At 45.7% G+C, this 22,934-nt stretch overlaps 1 protein-coding gene across 1 annotated transcript in view; it reads left to right on the top strand.

Annotated features, from left to right (window-relative positions):
- The window catches only part of vwa5b2 (von Willebrand factor A domain containing 5B2), a gene marked incomplete at its 3' end in the record, with an annotated part of 31,736 nt that extends 11,721 nt beyond the window's left edge, over positions 1 to 20,015 (top strand). The window contains 18 exon segments of the mRNA XM_080779015.1: positions 129 to 331; positions 4,041 to 4,155; positions 6,180 to 6,365; positions 6,576 to 6,663; positions 6,666 to 6,689; positions 7,222 to 7,332; positions 7,758 to 7,922; positions 8,411 to 8,637; positions 9,211 to 9,448; positions 11,927 to 12,154; positions 13,386 to 13,505; positions 14,004 to 14,150; positions 14,424 to 14,552; positions 15,602 to 15,652; positions 16,042 to 16,156; positions 16,671 to 16,794; positions 17,766 to 18,305; positions 19,743 to 20,015. Coding sequence (XP_080635141.1) covers positions 129 to 331; positions 4,041 to 4,155; positions 6,180 to 6,365; positions 6,576 to 6,663; positions 6,666 to 6,689; positions 7,222 to 7,332; positions 7,758 to 7,922; positions 8,411 to 8,637; positions 9,211 to 9,448; positions 11,927 to 12,154; positions 13,386 to 13,505; positions 14,004 to 14,150; positions 14,424 to 14,552; positions 15,602 to 15,652; positions 16,042 to 16,156; positions 16,671 to 16,794; positions 17,766 to 18,305; positions 19,743 to 20,015 — 3,084 coding nt within the window.
- Between the last annotated feature and the right edge of the window lie 2,919 nt (positions 20,016 to 22,934).

The raw sequence follows: 22,934 nt of genomic DNA, 5'->3' as shown, positions 1-22,934 counted from the left end.
ATATAGCCAGTGTTTCCTGCAGGAAAAAGCCTTGGCATGGTGCTGGGCGCAGGGGGACCTTCTGTCGAAAATGTTGATGAATTAATTAATTCATTAGATTAATCGCACATACGCGATCACACACACAGGTGACTATGGCCCAGGCGTGCGAGTACGTGCAGAAGATGCGGGCGGACATGCGGGGCACCAACCTGCTGGCCGCGCTGTCGTGGGTGTACCAGCAGGGGGCGCAGCGCTCCTGCCCGCGCCAGGTGTTCATCGTGACGGACGGCAGCGTCAGCAACGTGGGCAAGGTGCTGGAGCTGGTCCGCAGGAACACCTGCACCGCCAGGTGAGTAACCAAGTACATTTACTCTATAGCCCGTTCAGCACGGGAACCCTTTTAGGATTTTTTATCTCTACCGCTAGCGGTTAGCATAAACCCCAGTTCCCAGTGCCAGCATACGCGTTCACTTTAGAAGACGGTGTTCTTTTAAGTCGTTACACACACTCTTGTATCATTGAAACAAGTGAAGTAAATTACCTCCACTTTGAAGTATATGAACTAAACAGAAGAGAACTGCTTTCCTCTCTCCATAGAGCCCCTGAACAGACTTACACTACTAGACTGAAATACTTAGGCAAAAACACGGAGGACAAACGCAGATGAAAGAGGGTAACCTGTCCAGATTTATTGCAGAGACAAAGTACAGCTTCATGGCCATGGGTCCTGAGACCCATGCATGTACCCATGCAGCCTCACGGCTTGTGGGAGACTAACCTACACGTATACAGTTCTGGCTGTTTATAAAGAAGAAGCCCAATACACATTTCAAACAGACAGACATTTGACACTCAAACCAAATGGTTCAAGTCACTAGGTGTGGTCACAGCTAAGCACAGTAGGAGACCTCTGGCTACTGCTATCTTCAAGACATCAAAGTACCTATTTTCCATATAGGGTGCAAGCTGTGAATGGTGACTATGCGTCTGTCCAAACACTGTCCCTGTTGGTCAGGCCTACTATAGTTTAAATGTGAAACAATTTAGTCTGTCTAGTTTAACATTATTAGGCTATATCAATGAAATGTGGTTCCATCAGATACGACACAAGCACACACTCTTTACCTTTCGTCAGAAGCTTTTACATGGCGGCAGCGTTGCGGTACAAAGGCACAAATTAAATCCGAAATGTGGATGGCAGAACATCCACCAAGGACATCGATACTGGAGTCGGACTTATGGAGGTTTCTTTCAACTGCTTGCACTGTGAATATATTTGCAATCCCATAGTTGGAACGGTGGGGCGTTGCTATAGGAACCGGACCAATGTTAAAAGCTTCCGTAGGCCTCAACCATTATATAGACGGAGTATGCGTATATATACGGACCTGGGATATGACACCACCTAGCGTCGATGTCCGTATACGGACTTGGGGAAAAAAGAGTTAATGGTTATGTTATACTTTAGCTATTGAAAAATAGCAGATCTACAAGTTCATAGAGTGGCACTGAGTGCCGCGCTATGAGCTTGTAGATCTGCTATTTTTGAAAAATCGTGAAAATGTGTTTGCAAATCTTTGAATATATATTCTTTCACGGTGAACTTTTTTTTTTTTTACTCATATCTTTGAATCTGGGAGGTCCCTGAAACAGCATATTTTCAGATGGGGGGGTCAGCAGACAATTACAAAAACATGAGAATGAGTGACAAAGATAATTGTGTCTGCATGGTAGCCATATCTAGAGAGAGAGAGCGAGAGGGTGTAGAAAGAGAGGAGAGAGATGTATTTCTGAGCCACACCCAGTAATCTTGCTAAGTGGTGTGTGTGTGTGTGTGTGTGTGTGTGTGTGTGTGTGTGTGTGTGTGTGTGTGTGTGTGTGTGTGTGTGTGTGTGTGTGTGTGTGTGTGTGTGTGTGTGTGTGTGTGTGTGTGTGTGTGTGTGTGTGTGTGTGTGTGTGTGTGTGTGTGTGTGTGTGTGTGTGTGTGTGTGTGCTAAATGGTGCATTTATATAGCGCCTTTATCCAAGGTGCATTACATTCACCCATTCATACACCGAGGATACGCGGAGGAAACCATGCAAGGCACCAACCAGCACATCAGGAGCAATTAGGGGTTTAGTGTCTTGCTCAAGGACACTTCGACAGGAGCCCAGGTTCGAACTAGCAACATTGCGGTTACCATCCGGCCACTCTACCCCTGAGCCACCGTTGCTCTATTCAGGTCTTACTATTCAGTCAGTCAGTCAGTCCGTCTCTCCACAACACTCCCCCTGCAGGGCATCGCCCATTAACTTCATTTCTGCCTCATTAGTATTCGCCTGTTGGACCGCCTGCATTTTCAGCTGTCCCAGCAGCGTGGCTGCTGTGTCAGCCCATCATCACCATCATGCTGCTCCTGCTGCGTTCACACTGGCAGCTACAAAGCTACTACCATTCCTTTTCAATGGAAGCTGGCGACATGAAAATACAAAGCTACAGGCTACCATTGATTTTCAATGGAAGCTGGCGACATGAAAATGTATGAAAATACAAAGCTACAGGCTTTCATTTCAGTGGCAAGGCTTGGTACATTTCATGGTTGTCACAGTGCTTTCTTGTGGATTTTTCCTCATTTTTTAAAATATCGCCTCCAGTTTTCCCCCCTACTCCCAAATACCCCCACCCTCCCACCCGTACATTTCTTCAAATCTACAAAACGACCAAGTGTTGTTTAATAATTTCCAATCACCTTCTCTCTTCACACAGTTCCTGCTCGTATGGCGACTCGGTGACACATATGCTGCGTCGCTTTGTAGCTTGTAGCTGCCACCGTCAGTGTGAACACGGCTATCTTTGTTCATTTTAACTGTACAAATGGATACGTTAACACTAATGTATCTATGATAGATGTGTTCATGCTATAATGCAGCCGCCCTATACCCATATTGCCTCCTTCCAGACAGAGGAAGGGAGGGTAAATGCAGAGGACACATTTCACGTACTGTATGTGCAAATGAACTAGTGACACAAAAACACCCCAAGGAGTCTGCCACCCCCCCCCCCCCCGCTCTTCATACTCTCAATTAGCCAAATTACTTCTGATCGCTGTCAATCACAAATAACAGTTCTGTCCCAGAGAGAGAGAGAGAGAGAGGGAGAGAGAGGGAGAGAGGGGGGAGGGGGGGGAGAGAGGGAGAGAGAAATATGTGAAGGCATGGGAGTAATGCATCATATTATGCCATTATGTTTTTACAGCCCTATATATATATATATATATATATATATTTATGTCCTATGAGTGCGTGTGTGTCAAATATCTGACGGTTCAAATTAACATGTGCATTTGAATAAAGATACAGGCAGAATCCATAATGCAGGCAGATAACCCGGTAACAGCCACATAAAGATGTGACAGACTTTGAGTGACTGACTGAAGAGGGCTCTCAATTTAAAGATTGATTTTTTTCCCACCCTAAAACATGATCATCAGGTATTATTATTACTATTACTATTACTATTACTATTACCTAAGGAGAAAGATTATTTTCAAAAAAAAGTGTACAGTATTTGTTAAAATGACGTTTTTATGTGGACACGTCCACCAGTTCATTAACCCATTAACAATTATCACAGTTTTTCTTCATTGGCACATTTGACTATCAAGGTTTCAGCCTCCAGGAAGAAGCCTGGAGTCTCATTGGTGGGCTGAAACCAGCTGCCTGCCTAACTTTTTGTTTTTGGTGTACATCGTGAACCTGCAATATTGAATACCGTACTTTCCCTGATGTTTTGGTGTACTATGTGTGTGTGTTTGGTGTTTGGTGTATTATCTGAGGGTTAAATTAGAGAGAGAGAGAGACTCAGTTCACACAGGTGTGATTTCTTTCTTCTCAATGGCCACTTCGGGGCTCCGTAGTATGTAAACTGAATGTTCCATACCTCTCCAGATGTTTTGGTGTATGTAAACTGAATGTTCCATACCCTTCCAGATGTTTTGGTGTATGTAAACTGAATGTTCCATACCCTTCCAGATGTTTTGGTGTATGTAAACCTGAATATTCCATACCCTTCCTTCCAGATGTTTTGGGGTGGGCCTGGGTCCCAGAGCGTGCCGGAGGCTCCTGCAGGGCGTGGCCAAGCTGACAGGAGGGACCACAGAGTTCCTGGATGACGAGGAGAGACTCCAGCCCAAGGTTAGACCAAGCCCCCAGTAAGGCTATCCAACGTTGAAGATGCTACCATTGAGGTCCGGGGCTAGGCTAAACTTCCGCTCACTCGAGCCATTGAGTTATAATTGACAGTCTTCCGGGTGCTTCAAAACGCCACTGAGCAACTTCCACTGAAATTAATAGCGGGGGGGCGGGGCTAACGGTTCGTCTCTATCCTATATAGCTCTATTAGACACATGGCTGTTACTGTACTGACATCTAGTGGACGGAATGTCAACTGCAGATCAAGTAAGCTCAGTTAATAATAGCCTGTAATATAGCATGGCTTTTTGGCCAGACTCATACTCGCACTGTAATCTGCCGAAGGCATTTTTATTTATTTTCAGGGGCACACTGGGGAGGCACTGGGGAGGCACTGGGGAGACACTGGGGAGGCACTGGGGAGACACTGGGGAGGCACTGGGGAGACACTGGGGAGACACTGGGGAGGCACTGGGGAGACACTGGGGAGGCACTGGGGAGGCACTGGGAAGGCACTCAGGGGGAAACTGTCTAAATGTAGACGTCTAAATGTAGACGTCTAAATGTAGACGTCTAAATGTAAGTTTGGGAACCACTGCTTTAAACACTTTAGCACTTTATGAACATGAACAAAATAGATGGGTCCCCCCTGGAACTCCCTCAGGTACCCCTGGGGGTCCCCGGACCCCACTTTGGGAACCACTGGTCTAAATGTATACAGACGTCTAAATGTAGACGTCTAAATGTAGACGTCTAAATGTAAGTTTGGGAACCACTGCTTTAAACACTTTAGCACTTTATGAACATGAACAAAATAGATGGGTCCCCCCTGGAACTCCCTCAGGTACCCCTGGGGGTCCCCGGACCCCACTTTGGGAACCACTGGTCTAAATGTATACAGACGTCTAAATGTAGACGTCTAAATGTAGACGTCTAAATGTGTACGTCTTCTCTTATGGGGGTCCCTGGCATATCTTTTCAAATGGGGGTCCACGGGCTAAGTAGTGTCAATTTGGGGGTCCTTGACATGAAAAAGTTTGGGAACCACTGCTTTAAACACTTTAGCACTTTATGAACATGAACAAAATAGATGGGTCCCCCCTGGAACTCCCTCAGGTACCCCTGGGGGTCCCCGGACCCCACTTTGGGAACCACTGAGTTAGGGCATTAGTCCGACATTCATCCGCATGTCGGAGTAGCGTCTGCTCCTGTGCTTGCGGTTATGGTTAGGTTAGGAGATGAGGTGGGTTGTCATTTGTCGGACCAATGACTTGTCTGAACTACGTACTGCACCTGTTTAACTACCTATTACTGTATGTAAAAATAAATAAATATTTGTACATTTAAAAACTGTGTACATTGGTGTCTATAACTATAATCTTTTTTTTCCTTATCAACTAGTCTACTAGTACCAACAAGGTCGACTAGTGGATTTACTAGTTGACTAGTTGCGTAATGCCCTAGCATGCGCCACAAACCAGCATGGCCATGACCCCTGGCCTATACGTTTAGACAGTTTTCTGAAAACCAAAGTTGCTTTACATACTGTATAATAGTGGTTCTCTAACCTTTTCATTTCAAGGACCCCCAAAATTATAATAATATTTAGTAACATATGGCAGTGGTTCCCAAAGTGGGGTCCGGGGGCCCCTAGGGGTCATTGAGGGAGTTCCAGGGGAGCCCCAGCTAAATGATAGTTAGGAACCAAATGGAACCTTATGGGTCTGTAACTCAGAGAGACGGGTCCATTTGGTAACTATCAAAGGGATTCTCAACGTTTTTGGCTGGGGACCCCCGGAATTGCTTTGGCCATGTCAAACCGGCGGGTTCTTGAAATGAAAATGGTTGAGAATCACTGCTAGAGCTGTGAAAATCTTCTCTTATGGTGGGTGCTTGGCATATATTTTCAAATGAGGGGCTAATGAGTGTCAATTTGGGGGTCCTTGACATAAAAACGTTTGGGAACCACTGACATAACATACTGTATAACAAAGTGAATATAACGATGGTCACTCTCTTCATTTCAGTTAATCAAGTCCCTGAAGAAAGCCTTTGAGCCCGTGTTGACCGACGTGCGCATCGACTGGTACCTGCCCGACAACATGGAGGCTCTCCTCTCACCCAATGAGATTCCTCCACTCTATCCAGGGAAACGCCTGATTGGCTACTGCACTCTGTACGATATGTCTATTTTTAAAGGCATACACACTGAGGTATATAACAATGCTCTATCTACCTTTTCGCATTAGGCGTGCGTGCGTGCGTGCGTGTGTGGTCAAAATGTATAATGTCCTATTGTCAAAACAGGCCATATATTAAATGATTTTATGCTAAAACTAAAATCTAAAATAGCCAATTTTTTAACCGATTTTTATACATCTCAAATAATGAAACAATAAACAACAATAACTGCTTTTCTCCAGGCTGGTGGGCGGGGCTACAGGGCCACACACCGCGACTCGGCGGGCTCCGTGTTCGGCCTGTCCAATGACGACGAGCTGTCGCCTCCCCCTCCTCCTGCCTCGGACCTCCTCCTGGCCTCCACCACTACGCCTCCTGATGCTGCCGAGGGGGAGGGAGGAGGAGGAGGAGGAGGAGGAGGAGGAGGAGGAGGAGGAGGAGGAGGTAGGGATCGAGCTCCATACCCGGAAAAACCCGATAACAAGCTTATTGAGTACATGGTATTGATAAGCTTTGATCTTATCAAGCCTGTTATGGAGCATATAGCGGCCCATGACATGTTTAAACAATAGAGACAAGAGGCGATCAATAAATACATCTAATCACCCATGCTGGCACAAACATGTCAGTCTAAAAGTGTATTGATACCTGCCAAACAGCGCCGTCCAGGTAAACAAAATGACACTTTCTTCAATATTATTTTCCAAAAGTAAAAATGTGTAATTAGTGTATTTGAAGGCCCTATAGTAAAAGATACCGGTTCTGTTCAGAATAATGTTTTTGTCGTCTTTCCACAACATAAAAATGCTCGATAGTGGGCTCAATAAGAACCCAGCCTGATCAATAAGGTGCTCGTTATCAATAAAAATGAATGAGCTCCATCCCTAGGAGGAGGAGGGGAGGCGGATCTGGAGGAGGCCTTGAGGGAGATCTCCAGGGAGATCTCCTCTGAGTTCTCCTGCGCCAAAGATGACACCGACACCACCACCGGCAGCCCAGGTCAGTGCTTCCCTGTGACCCAAAAGAGAAATTGGATGTTATTTGCCCCGGGAACCCAAACGTGTGAAAATGGCAAATCGGACCAATTTCTATGGGTCCCGCAATTTTTTGTTTCCAACGTTTTGTTTGTAATTATAAATATTTCAAAACATTTCCATTCTATTTTTAACAGTAATTTCACAAAGTAATAAAAGATAAAACTTCCTCGCCTCTGCGTAATTTTAGCTATATCTCACATGGCATAAATCTCTTATCTCCATATTTTAGCTTTTTGCGTGTTTTGTTTTGTAAATGAAGGCCCTACTTGATAACAGCGTCACTATGACTAAAACAAAATCAAAATGTTCTCTCAATATGAACACTGCTAACAGTGCTAAGTAAACGGTGCGAGTACCCTTTCCCACCACTGCATGCTGTGGTGCCAGGTGTGGATCTGGACTGGTCCAGTGACGTGAGGAAGAGGATCCAGCGGAGCTCCTACATCCAGGAGCAGTACGTTCTGACCCGCTGCTCCGTCAGCAGTGAGCGCAGTCTCCTCCACTCCCACTCCCACACCCACTCGCAGGGCTCCTCCACCTCCGAGGCCACGGGTAGGCAATATACCGTAGCCGCAATTTGCAACAATAGATTTTCTATAGATTCCATGAAGGTGATCGTGAGCTGCCCTCCTGCATTATGTGCGATTTCAAAAGAGGTTGTATATGCAGGGCCGTTGTGTGGTTACGGGTTAAAGAATCACCCGCACGGGATTAATTGACACAGAAAGTAACTCATAACATGTCTACGGTGGATTTTTTTTACTTTACACTTTACAGGACTTAGAAAGAGGATAATCCAAGCTTTTTGTTTTAGATTTCAGTTTGCTATTCAAGAATAGCAGATGTATAAGCTCACAGCTTGGGAACTTGTACATCTGCTATTTTTTAACATTAAAAAAATATATATTGAAAGTGTATGAACTACTGATTTAGAAGGCATTTGTAGAATCGGCCTCAGGTCTTAACACGATAATCACAATTATTTGTGGTTATATGACTTATCGTCAAGTAAAATGTGGTTGATGGTGACTGTACTGCAGGCCTGGCCGCGGGCGGCGACAGCAGGACCAGGCCCTTCCACTCGGAGCCCCTCCATGCCACCCCCTGCCCCGGGCTCCCTCTGCGGGACACAGGCTCCCTGCCTCAGGGCCTGGAGAGGGTGGTGGTCCCTCCTGCTACGCAGCACAGGTCCTCCCTGTCCCGCTGGGCAGACGCCTCCTGGCAGCACAATGCCTCTGCCGAAAGCACCGACGACAGCGCTAAGAAGGTCAGACGTTTTATAAAGAGTTAAAAGACCATTCAAACTATTTCGTGTCAAGGACACGCAACATGATTCTGATTAACAGACCATTAGTTTTAGCCCTATTTCTGTCATCTGACATTGTTTAGTCTAGTCTTAGTTGACTAAATATCAAAATATTTTTGTCTTAGTCTAGTCTTAGTCTTTTGTCAAATAAATGTTTGGTTTGAATGTGCAATACATTTATAGTTAATAAAACATGTCTTGTTTTAATTTTAGTATCAAATGACAAGAAATTACATGACCTTGATCCAGTGTTAATTTTGACAACAAATTCTGATTTAGCCTTAGTCTTAGCATTTTGAATATTTTAGTAATACTCAGTCTTTTGGTCTTAGTCAACAACAAAATTAACACTGCATTTGGCCGCGAAACCTCATCTGAAAGAAATGTTGTGCCTCTGGAAGTGCCAATGGCAGGCTCTTTGAAACTTTGCAATGTCACGTCTGTAAGTGTGGAACAGCTATATAGTCTGGCTTATATGCGAGACTAGTGTGAACAGCCTTTGTCTTAAACACAGAGTGTTTGCCCATGCTGCAGAATGGCCGCCTGTGCGGTGGCGAGGAGTCTCGCAGGAGGCAGAGGACGCTGGCTCGCTCCACCATGGCGGCACGGAGCTTCTCCTCCCCTCAGGGCGAGCTGGACATGCATCGCCTGCGGAGGGCGCTAGAGAGGGTCTCTTTTGACCAGACCCTGGGGGGGAGGCTGGAGGAGAGTGACGGAGAGACGCAGCCCATCCTAAGAGGAGAGTTGTCCCACCGGAGCCTCACCGACTCCAGTAAGTTATACTGCAACCATCCATCCATCCATCCATCCATCCATCCATCCCACCATCCATCCATCCATCCATCCATCCCTCCATCCCACCATCCATCCATCCATCCCTCCATCCCACCATCCATCCATCCATCCATCCATCCATCCATCCATCCATCCATCCCTCCATCCCACCATCCATCCCTCCATCCCACCATCCCACCATCCATCCATCCATCCATCCATCCATCCCTCCATCCCACCATCCATCCATCCATCCATCCATCCCTCCATCCCACCATCCATCCATCCATCCATCCATCCCTCCATCCCACCATCCATCCATCCATCCATCCATCCATCCATCCATCCATCCATCCATCCATCCATCCCTCCATCCCACCATCCATCCATCCATCCATCCCTCCATCCCACCATCCATCCATCCATCCATCCCTCCATCCCACCATCCATCCATCCATCCATCCATCCCTCCATCCCACCATCCATCCATCCCTCCATCCCACCATCCATCCATCCATCCATCCATCCATCCATCCATCCATACATCATATTTTTGAGAATAAAAAAAAAAAAAAACCCTGATCTATGTCTAATAATCTCATGCACCAACCTATTTCTAAGGCATGCTTCTTTAATGTTTGAGTTTTGACTGTTTTTAACAGTCCTACATTTAGCCTGCATTTCTTCAAAATGTGAGCGTTTCGCTGGACTTTTTGATGATTGGTTGCAGAATGGAGAAATCACCCTTCAAGGGCTTCTGCCATATGGCCCCTACGGGGTGAGGCTTCCCCACCTCTACTGGGCGGGCCTTCTGGCATGGTTTATTCTTTCTTTTTACATGAGTTGGGCGTCATATTCTAATTTCTAACACATACCCATCTCAGCACCGGCCTCAGTGGCTTGTGTAAGACTAAAGCCCAAACCACACCAAAGGGTAACGTTGGGACAAAATGTTTTTTAAGGTAAACCACACCAATGTAACTCATTGAGTTGGATTGGTGTGGTCTACCTTTTAAACCAAGGCTCTAAGTTGTTGTTAGAGAAAGTAAAAGATGAGTGTAATTTATTTATAATTTTTTTCTTTCTTTCGTTTTAACGATTTTAGCTATTTTGTTTTACAGGGGGGCGGGGGCATTTGAACAAGTGGCTAAATATGTATTTGTTTTACAACATTTTACGGCGATTTCTTTATTATTTACTATAGAGCGTATGCGCGTGTCATCATCATCAAACCCGGAGTGGCAAAAAACTACTCACTTTGCATGTTGCTTTGCCACTCTATTTGCTACTCGATGTGCCATTCACTTTAAGCATTGCACATACAGTACCCTCTATAGTCCTCCTAGACCCCAGGATATTACATGTGGCCACAAAAGATCATGGGATCTATTGAATGTTAAGGGGGAGGTGACAAACTGACGATTGAGCCTATGACACACAGGCCCCTTTTCCACCGGTTGGTTCCCAATGAGAACCGGTTCAGTTTTTTTGGTTTTTAGTCCATGAGCCAGAGCTCCGAAATTGAAACGGTAATTATGAATTGAGTGGGCAAAACCATACCTATATTAGATTATTATCACCATGAAATTTCCCCAATTGAGTACTTACACGAAGACAATGATTTATTGTATTACAATTTTTTACATTTTTAAATATGCAAATGAGGCATTATGTAGGAAAATATGCAAAATAGTCGAAAATATGATAAAGCTACTACTGTGGAAGGGTTATCATGTATTAATTTACTTGTATTGATCCTATAAACAATTTAATATAGGGTATAGTTTTCCCACCAATTTTGGAGCTCTGGCTCATGGACTAAAAACCAAAAAGAACTGAACCGGTTCTCATTGGGAACCAACCGGTGGAAAAGGGGCCACAGTATGGCGTCCCCCTTGGTTCCTGGTGTTGGTACAGACACTATGGCGTCCCCCTTGGTTCCTGGTGTTGGTGCAGACACACAGTATGGCAGCCCCCTTGGTTCCTGGTGTTGGTGCAGACACACAGAAAAAAAAACTACTGTGGCCAGATGTAATTTTTCTGGGGTCTAGTAGGACTATAGTAAATAACAATTATGAAATCGCCTTAGCCGATTTTATCAGACACATATGACGTAAATTCTCCATTCATTGTCAATGACATTTAATGTTTGCGTTAGGACAAAAGTCTACACTATAGCTATTATAGGAGGGGCTAGCGACGCTCCAAAAGCTCTGAGTCAGGGCTCTGAAAGCAAAGGCCTGATCAGTGGGAAAATGGGATTTATAGGAGAGCTTTGTCTGAGGACCTCAAGTTGTGCTTAAACTGGGACATAATATGGCTCGAGGTGGGAGATGTAGGATGGGGCAAAACCAGAGATGGCCTTGTTGACTTATTGATCCACCCGACACCAGCGTGCGTGTGTGTGCGTGTGTGTGTGTGTGTGTGTGTGTGTGTGTGTGTGTGTGTCTGTGTGTCTGTAAACCCTCCTCCTCAGACGGGCTGCTGTTCCCCGCCTCCCCTCTGGACTGGGACAGTTTCACGGACCCCCAGTACCTGTTTGCGCCCGCCGCGCCCGCGGACCCTCCGCCGGGCCACTGCCGCGCCCTCATCCACGGCCTGCTGGGGGGCCGGACGCTGTCCTGGGACGTCACGGTGGACCTGGGACACCTCTGGACCCCCGAGGGGCAGGGGGGAGGGGGAGGGGGAGGAGGAGGAGGAGGCGGTAATTTAAAAAATATGAGACTTTGACAGCACATTTTTATGTGGTTTTAGTCTTTTTTTTCTAGTACAATTCCCTTTGGTTTTAGTCATAATATTTCAGTCATCTGAAATGGGGTTTCATTTAGTTTTAGTTGACTAAATACCATAAGATTACACTAAAAATGGCTGATTTAGTCGACGGCATTATTTTGGCAGGCCTTGATGGCATCGCAGGGCGTGGCCGTGGCCCTGCTGTGTGCCGAAAATAGAGGGTATGCTCTAGCTCTGGTCCATAGCTCTAATGCCCTTGCCTTTAGAGCTACTGTATGTTACCGATGACTTACGGGGCTCGCATAAATGCAGACCAGCCTCTCGTCTTTTGCGTAAATAAAAATAATGTTTTAGCTACTCACCAATACAAAGGCGGGTTGTGTCATTAGAAAGCCTACTTTCCTTAGTGGAAGCACTCTGAGCACCCCACCGCACGAATGAGATTTTTTTTTCACTGGAGGAAAAATATTCTCTATGAAGGTTTTCTCTTGGCAATATTGGTAGAGGGAGCAGTGGAGTAACTAAAAGTATTTTTTTCCCCGGTGGAAAACAAATCCCTTTTTGGCCAAAAAGTACCTTTTTGTGTATTATACGCATTTGCGTATTCTTTGTGTATTATTATGTATTCATATTTATTATTACGTATCATTCATGTTTTTGTGTAATATTTGCATATTATACACGTATTACACAAATTGTAAAACGCGGCCGTTCGATTGATAGAATTGTAAAACGCGGCCGTTTGACTGATATAATTGTAAAACTAACAAACATAAACTGAGTTGCAAATCGAGTGGCAAAACCTTTCTGCTTGAAAAAAAAAACAATTTCCAAAGAGTGTGATGATGATGTCACCCGCATACCCTCTATACTAGCAGGTCTACAATCTCACAACACGTCACAGCTTGTAGATCGGCTATTTTCAGAGCATGACACCTGCACACAACCAAGCATGAAAGGACTTATCTTAGTTCTGCTGGATCGCTTCTCTACTATGGCATCCACTTTCAACACCCACTTTATCATCTAGCTAGCAGTGCAACTCATTGTAATGACAATGCCCTGTTTTTTCTTTTTTCCGTCTTTGTGTTTTTTTTTCTTTCTTTCTTTTTAAAAGAAAATCCTTAATGTCTGTGTCTTTTGTCTTCTGAAAAATGAATATGAATATGACATATTCATATTCATAGACGAAGGAGAAGAAGGAGATGAAGGAGGCGGAGGAGAAGGCGAGTCCTGGGAGGAGATCATTCACCAGCTCACCGCTCGCTCCGTTATCAGAGACTTTGAGAAGATGGCGGAGAAGGAGAACGACATCGAACACGGTGAGCGTCGCAGGATGTCGAATCTGCAACGTCTCTAATATTTTCAGAATCCAATTGACCACTTAAGCCCTATTCAAAAACATAGTAAACAAGCCCAAATTGATTAAATCAATTAATTACCAGCTGCATTATTGTCTGCGCGGGGCTGCTATAACTGCCCTTGTGTCAGTTTCAGCACAGTAGTTTAGGTAGGAACGAAGATTCTCTAAGGCGGAACTATTGTGTTCTGAGTCGTTTGTTTATATCGGACATATTTGCAGTGCACAGTGCGCACATACATCAGACTTTTCACAATGGTTTTACATTTTAGAAAATATCTGGACATATTAGAAAAAAATCTAAAATCTGTCTGAAATTGTCATTTTATTATCAAGAAATATTTTCAATATAAACATATATTTTCCATAAAAACAGGTCCATGACCCAAAATGTATTGGTGAGTGACAGCGCCTCCCAGTGTTGTGGTGCATAAAGCGCGGTGCTTCTTTTTCCCCCCAGGGCCGGCTAAGCGGTTCCGCATGAAGGCCATCCAGACCAGTAAGAGTTGTAACATCATCTGCATGTACACTGCCTTCAAGGCCACCGGGGGCAGCAGCAACCCCAGCAGAGACCTGCCCGACGGCAGCGGCGAAATCAAAGCTACAGGTGTGTGTGCGTGTGTGTGTGCGTGTGTGTGTGTGCGTGTGTGTGTGTGTGTAAAAACTGCTAAAATATTGATGTCATGGCCCAGACGGGCTGCTGAGCCAGCCTGGCGGCGTGCCGCGGGTTCGACTCCCGATCCCCCTCATCTCTCTCCCCATTTTCCTGTCAGTCTACTTTCAACCTATATCAATAAAGGCAGAAAAAGCCAAAAATATATCTTTAAAAAATATATATATTGATGTCCTCACAAGTATAGTAATCCGTGCGTGTGTGTAGGGGTGCGTTTGGGGAACAGGAGGAGCTCTCAGTCAGGCAGCAGGAGACAGAGGGCCTACTCCGTCGGTCTGGGTCGCCGTCGCTCCAGTAAGGACAGCGAGGAGACAGAGGACCTCTGGAACTCCACAGGTATAGACGCTATAGCGCCATAACACGAAAAGTAACATGACACATGTACTTTATTAAAGTTATATTGTAACCCAGTGGTTTTCAACCAGTGGTCCTTGAGGGCGTTCCAGGTGGTGTTTGTGGAATTGTGGACAAAATCTTGTCCAACGACAACTAAATATTCATTCGTTTTGGGTCTGCGAGGCTAAATCTCATCAAATGGCGGTTGAAAACCACTGTTGTAACCGATATGCTGTTTATTTGAAAGAGATGTATTTAAACTGGCAGAATACTTAATTGGAGAAAGCCTGGGACATGAGGGATAGAAGCATCCAGTAGGAGATATGTACCCTATAGTTTTTGTTTTGATTGTTTAGTTCTGTCGTTATGTTGTATGTGATCAGCAATACCAGTAACCAGTGTATAAAAAACATATATTTTTGAATATGTATATATATATATATAAGTATATTTGAGATGGTGTCGTATATTCCAGTGGTTCCCAAATGTTTTCATGTCAAGGACCCCCAAATTGACACTCATTAGCCTGCAGACCCCCATTTGAAAATAAATGCCAAGGAAGCCCCATAAGAGAAGATTTTTACGGCTCTGGCAGTGATTTTCACGCATTTTCATTTCAAGGACCACCAGGTTTACCTGAATTAGGCTACGGACCCCCATTTAATGGCATTTCTATCTCTGGGACCCCAATGTATATTGTAAAATCAAAGTTAATTTAACTCCTGAGAGTGTACAAATGCACCCCACTCTCATTCTCACTCTTTGAGTTACAGACCCATAAGGGTCCATTTGGTTCCTAATGATCATTTAGCTGGGGACCCCCTGGAACTCTCTTTTGGAACCACTGGTATAGTCCCATGAGGCCACGAGTAAATGGCATGACACTTAATAAAACCATTCATTCATTCATTCATTCATTCATTCATTCATTCATTCCTAACTTTTTGAATTACTTAACATGTTAACCTTTTCAATGTAACGTCCCCATAACAACACAGACCGTGCGTCATTATTGTGCTGTTATTGTTGCCTTTTCCCCTCTCTCTCAGACAGGGATGACACTCCGGCCTCGCCCTGTAGCCTCACGTCTTGGGATTCCAGTAAGTGCTGCTCTTTCCCCCAAATTGCTCAGAAAAAACAACAGCAGCAATATGATTGGTGTATAGTATCATTTACTATGAAAACCTGCATCTCCCGCCCATCCGTCCGTCCGTCACCCATGCCTCCATATATGGTCCATATATTCCATATATTGATCTTACCCTCCCATGCCAAAGCGCCATGAGCGATCGCCCAGCAGCCGGCCGTCTGACGTCACCCAGCCCTAAAGGGCGAGGTCGCTTCTCGCCCTCAGGGCGTATTACTGGTAATAGGTTATATCCTACTGTACTGTATGTGTACGACCGTCCCCCTGTCAGATTCATGGGGTTGTGTAGTAGTATTATAATAGGTTATGACCTACTGTATGTGTACGTCCTCCTCCTGCCAGATTCAGGGGGTGTCGTCTACCCTGCCACCAGCCCCTCTGCCATGTCCACTGGTCCCTCCACACGCTCCCAGCGCTCCGTGGAGAGCAAGTCCATGGAGAGCTTCTTCACCTCCAGGTTGACACGCACGCACGCACGCACGCACGCACGCACGCACGCACGCACGCACGCACGCACGCACGCACGCACGCACGCACGCACACACACACACACACACACACACACACACACACACACACACACACACACACACTTTAACCATTTATTTATGTCCACACAAGGGAGATGTATACAAGCACACATAATTATAGGTGCATTGGAGTTACTTACAAAATCATGGCATGTGCTTTCAAGGTACGCCAGGCGTGTGACATGTCACTCAGTACTCTATGGTTATAAGTAACAACGTTTCCGCCATATATGACGGCTGACAATTATAGCAGAGACACCACAATACTTTGCCACTACTTTTTGGGCCTCCCAAGTTGTTGGAACCCTCCAACAACCCGTCTACTCTGTGCGTATGACAATAACCACAAATCAGTTTCATAATATAACTACAGTATACCGAGCACTGTTTCCACCACTGTAAAAAGCACACATCCATCCAGGTGTGTCTCTGTGCCTCCAGGTTCCCTCTGGGCAGACTGAGGTCCTCCATCTCGTCAGGAAAACAGGTTCCTCTGAAGTCCCACTGTCTGTCTGCAGAGACGGACAAACAGGCCGACGCGGAGGCTCCGGACTACCTACCTCTAGTGAGACACACACACACACACACGCGCACACACACACACACACACACACGCACACGCACACGCACACGCACGCCATGCCATGCCGTCTGCCCTGCTCTCCCTGTGCCATGCCGTCTGCTCTGCTCTCCCCATGCCATGCCGTCTGCCCTGCTCTCCCTGTGCCATGCCGTCTGCCCTGCTCTCCCTGTGCCATGCCGTCTGCCCTGCTCTCCCTGTGCCATGCCGTCTGCCCTGCTCTCCCTGTGCCATGCCGTCTGCCCTGCTCTCCCTGTGCCATGCCGTCTGCTCTGCTCTCCCTGTGCCATGCCGTCTGCCCTGCTCTCCCTGTGCCATGCCGTCTGCTCTCCCCATGCCATGCCATGCCGTCTGCTCTGCTCTCCCTGTGCCATGCCGTCTGCTCTGCTCTCCCTGTGCCATGCCGTCTGCCCTGCTCTCCCTGTGCCATGCCGTCTGCTCTGCTCTCCCTGTGCCATGCCGTCTGCCCTGCTCTCCCTGTGCCATGCCGTCTGCTCTCCCCATGCCATGCCATGCCGTCTGCTCTGCTCTCCCTGTGCCATGCCGTCTGCTCTGCTCTCCCTGTGCCATGCCGTCTGCTCTGCTCTCCCTGTGCCATGCCGTCTGCTCTGCTCTCCCTGTGCCATGCCGTCTGCTCTGCTCTCCCTGTGCCATGCCGTCTGCTCTGCTCTCCCCATGCCATGCCGTCTGCTCTGCTCTCCCTGTGCCATGCCGTCTGCTCTGCTCTCCCTGTGCCATGCCGTCTGCTCTGCTCTCCCTGTGCCATGCCGTCTGCTCTGCTCTCCCTGTGCCATGCCGTCTGCTCTGCTCTCCCTGTGCCATGCCGTCTGCTCTGCTCTCCCTGTGCCATGCCGTCTGCTCTGCTCTCCCTGTGCCATGCCGTCTGCTCTCCCCATGCCATGCCGTCTGCCCTGCTCTCCCCGTGCCATGCCGTCTGCTCTGCTCTCCCCGTGCAGGTGCGTCTGCAGCTGGCGTCGGGAGCCTTCCTGCTGACTCAGATCTACTCAGAGCGCATCCAGATCCCTCTGGACCGCCTGAGGAGGGCGTCGCCCTACAGCCTGCACCGCAGCAGCCTCAGCCCGCCGTTCCGATGCACCTCCCCCAACGCCCCTCCTCCCCCCTCCTCTGTCCCGCCCGCCGCCGCCGCCAAACCCCGCGCCGGTACGTCGTCGTCGTCATCGTCGACGCCCAATCAGAACGTGTGCTCTCCGTCGTCGTCGTCCTCCTCCTCCCTCGTCGTCATCAGACCCGCCCCTCCCTCGGCTCCTCCTTTCCACCACACGCCGGAGGACACGCCCCTGACTCTGGACCCCAGCAGGAGGTGGTCGTCTCGCCGTCGGGAGCGAGACCCGGCGGTCACCTCGCCCCCCTCCTCGGACCTCCTCAGCTCCGAGGAGGGGGGCGGCTCCCCGGAGCTGCCGGCCGGCGGCGGCCACGGGCAGGCGGACAGCGGCCGCGGCTCTGAGACGGAGGCGGGCTCTCCGGTGGACGCAGCCGTGGCAGAGTTCCAGGCAAGGGTTTTTTTCATTGATTGATTGAAATATTTATTAACCCAATTCTGACCTGAGATCAGATTCTAAAAATGTCTTAAATCCTGACAGTTTAAAAAAATAGCAGCCCTACAAGCTCGTAGCGCGCCACTCGGTGGCGCGCTATGAGCTTGTAGATCCGCTATTTTTCAATAGCTAAAGCACGACATGATGCTAACACCAAAATGGGTTAACAGTTTGCAGAATTACAGTACATTTCAAGCACAAACTCAATACAAAGACTGTTAACTGTGAGTGGACGACCCAATTAAGCAATTACACTTGTTTACAACAGGGTGCACCATGTTCAATTCATCAAAACATTGTACAAATGTACAAATAGACACTTTCTATATAGTTAAAGAACAGAACAGGAATTCATCATCATCAGTTTATTATAGTTGAAGGGTCAGGACGCCTAAGATCTACCCTAGGGGACACGGGGAGAACATGCAAACAATAGGTACTACCCTCACAAAACACATGCAGTAATCCTGGTCTCTAAACTGCCTCCCCCTGGCCAAACCGGGCGCCTGATGGAGGGGAAAACAACTGGTTGGAAGAACGTGTTCCTTCCACGCGCTACGTCCAACCAGGGAAACTCCCCCGTCAGGTGAAAAGAAGCGGCTTGGACTCCTCATGCATAGAATGAAGCATGAGGCATGTTGGCAGAGTGCCCAGGATTACATAGACAATTGACACTGGGTGAAAAAATGGGTTACAAAAATCCCATTATGACCCAAAATCATTTTCTTAGATTTTAACAAATATAATTGTGTCCTTTGTGATAGATATGCTATAGTACAATTTGCTCATATGCTTCTGGTTTCAGAGCGTTCTGCTGTTTTTTTTATTTATGTGTAGAAACATATTTGCCACCACTCAGATATGCCTACGTCAATGTCGTAGTAATCGAACACATTGAGCAATGTCAACACATGATCAATTCGGATAAAATAAATGATTAGGGCGGGCCTATATATATATATATATATATATATATATAGGGCTAGTGTGTTTTGTAATAATAAAAATCTACAAAGTAACTAACTTTCATGTAATTGTAATTGTAGTAGAGTAAAAGTACAATATTTGCCTCTGGGATATAGTGAGGATAAGTACAGCACTTACAGTAAATGTACTGGTGAGTTTACACCACTGCTATAACCCATTTTGGGCGGGAACGCCTGTTAGCATCATGTTATGCTTTAGCTATTGAAAAATAGCAGATCTACAAGCTTATAGAGCGCCACCGAGTGGCGCGCTACGAGCTTGTAGGTCTGCTATTTTTGAAAAATCGTGAAAATGTGCCTCAAATCTTTCCGAAAATTGTCATGATTTAGATTTCTTTTTTTTTTTTCGACGTCGGGCCTAAATGGGCTAACATTGGTGTGTGTGTTCCAGGGGAGTGGCGGGCAGGCCCAAGGGGACCTGGAGGGCTCGAGCTGGGCCACGGCGGTGGCCCTGGCCTGGCTGGAGCACCGCTGCGCCGGGTACTTCATGGAGTGGGAGCTGGTGGCGGCCAAGGCCGACTTCTGGCTGCGCAGCCAGGAGCTGCCGGAGGGCGTGGACCTGGCCGGCCTGAAGGGAGCCGCCCGGCAGCTGTTCCTGCTGCTGCGCCACTGGGATGAGAACATCCAGTTCAACACGCTGTGCTACAACCCCAACAACATGTAACAGACGTGTTACAACTCCACTGGGACGAGAACATCCAGTTCAACACGCTGTGCTACAACCCCAACAACATGTAACAGACGTGTTACAACTCCACTGGGACGAGAACATCCAGTTCAACACGCTGTGCTACAACCCCAACAACATGTAACAGACGTGTTACAACTCCACTGGGACGAGAACATCCAGTTCAACACGCTGTGCTACAACCCCAACAACATGTGAGTCACTGGGACGAGAACATCCAGTTCAACATGCTGTGCTACAACCCCAACAACATGTGACATATACGTGTTGCAACTATAAGGTTGGGGAGGAGGAACCGGCTGGAACAGGTTCTTTTTTTTCTTTTGTTCTGAGATTGAAGAACCAGGAATCTGTTTCCTATAGGGAAAGAACTTATTATATAAATTATGTCTATATGTTCTGTTGTGCAAAATCAAATTGATTGAATAAAATCAAACCAATCGATTATTTAGTAATATATTTATATAGCATTTTTTTGGGGGAAAGTATAAAATTACTTTCTTTTTCTTTTTTTAAATAGCTTACCTTAGGATAATTAAGTCCAGTTTCAACCTGTCATCACTATTTTGGTCTTTTTCCTTTTTCTTCAAAAATATACTGACAATTAGTACATCCGTTCTACCCATTTTCTGTATTGTTGACCGGAAGAATGAAATAGTGTTTAAGTGGTTAATCAGACTAATCAATTCAGTCAATTATATTTAAAAAAATGCTTTTGTATGACAGAACAACCGGAAATCAAATAGCTGCACTCCTCCTAGTTACATCCTTGATTTCACTTCCGACCTGTCTTTGTGACGTCAACAACAACACTACATTGAAACATTACATTGTTTTCATTGCAGGGCTAGTCTCTCTCAAGCCAGACAACTACTCCACAATCTCCAAAAAATGATAGTCTGTAACGCCTCCTGAAAGACGTCATTACCGTTCACGGAAAAATAAAATCTTTAAAATATATTATTTTCTATTTATTTAGCTTTTTACCCCTTTTTCTCCCAAATACTAAAATTCTAAATTTACGTGACTACAATTCAAAATGTACGCGACCTGCATAGACTAAACAGTAGTGGGGTGGAGGCCGGACAACTGCTGTAGTTTCAGTGATTCCGTCGCACACACTGTATGAGGGAAGTATTTGAAAATTGTTTGAGTCAATTGTCTGGCTCTGAGACTATTGCAGGGCTAACGGACGACACGGTCGTAAGAACTTCTACTAATTAATGGTATATTCTATGCGGGAGAATAACCCCTTACTTGACATACCAAAGTGTCCTTTTATTAATTAAAAAAAAAAAGATTATGCAATCAACACTATATGCCTTGATTACATGTAAAGGCTTTTAACTCAGTGATTTTAGCTCGTAGCCATCATTTGTAGCTACTTTGCCAAATTATCGTAATTGAATGATACTGAACTAGTGTCAGTTTGCAAAAGAAATAATCAATTGTTTGATTACAGTGTTTATTAGTCTGCAAAATAAACACAAACTTGGAATTCAGTCCACGTGTCATGTGTAACAAAACATGCATTAAAAAAAAGAAAAACTAAACCAGTTGTATCAAAGCTGAACTGGCAGGTCGGCTCACTACAAAACATTTGTGGTTTCAGTCTAATGTACAGCTATAAATCAATGAAAAACAAACGAAGACAGAAAGGTGGCGATGATTGTCAGCAGCTTATTTCCGATGTACACTTGGTTTCGTACTGTCACACCCCGGAAATAGAGAAATAGCTGATCTACAAGTTGACAATGTCTTGGTTTCATACTTTTACAACGGAAATACTGCATCGTCAGATTGTAGAGCTATTTCCTAGGTTAGACGAAATTTGGACCAATCTGGAAATGAAATGCTTACCATTAGCTTTCTTCACAAATGTGTTCATAAAGGTGTCTACGATCATCCTCAATTTCTTCCAACCCAACTCCCTTGGGAAACTTTAACAGCTGCTGAAAGTTGGGGTACCATTAACAACCAATATGCAGGCATGTTCATTCTGCTTTAAGTAGCATATGACGGGTCAAACTATAGAGGTTTTTCATGATTCTCAATCCATTCCATTGCAAGCATTTGTTTTGGCAATCACAAATGTGAAGGTGTCATCACATTTGGAAAAGTGGCTATGGCCGTTATTAGCCCAAGGAGTGTTTTTCGTGCAAAACAAACGCTTGCAATGGATTTAGAATCATGAAAACATCCCATAGTTTGCATATACAGTAGGTTGTGCTATCCCAACTTTCAGCAGCTGTCAAAGCTTCCCAAGGGAGTTGGGTTGGAACTAATTCAGAGGTGATAGTAGACGACTTTATGAACATGTGTGTGAAGAAATCTATTTGTAAGCTTTTTATTTTCCAGATAGATTCTTGCAGTATGGTGCCATTCTAAACAATTTACATAGTAACCATGTTGGGCATGGGTTTTGCACAATACATCTGGAAACCTAGTGGCAATTACTGACCAGACAGTGGATTTAAAATGAAATAACTGGTGTAGTGTTATGTGCGTGCACGTCGCTGTCTGGTGGAAACAGGCTCTTGTTAATACCTTTCATTGGTTAAATATATGTATAAAACCCAGACACACAACTACTTTCAATTTCACTTAAACCTTTTTAAAATGGCAAAAACATCAGTACAAGCTCACAGCGCGTTGCATTGCGATTTTATAGCTGTGCTGTTTGTGACATTGTAGTATGATGAACTGTTGAATGTTCAGATATTGAGATACAAGGTTTCTGCCCGACAGCAACGATATACAGTATATATATACACAAACGTAACAAATCCTTTCATTAAGAGAACATTCACCACAGCAAAACATTCATGACCGCTTCTCGGCCCCTAAAAAAGAGAAAACAAACGAAACACCTGAGAATACTTATTCGTCTCCTTG

This window comes from Protomyctophum bolini, assembly GCF_963924005.1.
Source record: "Protomyctophum bolini genome assembly, chromosome: 12".
NCBI lineage: Eukaryota > Metazoa > Chordata > Actinopteri > Myctophiformes > Myctophidae > Protomyctophum > Protomyctophum bolini.
Note: the sequence above shows the minus strand (reverse complement) of the source record. Positions and strands in the feature narration are given on the sequence as shown.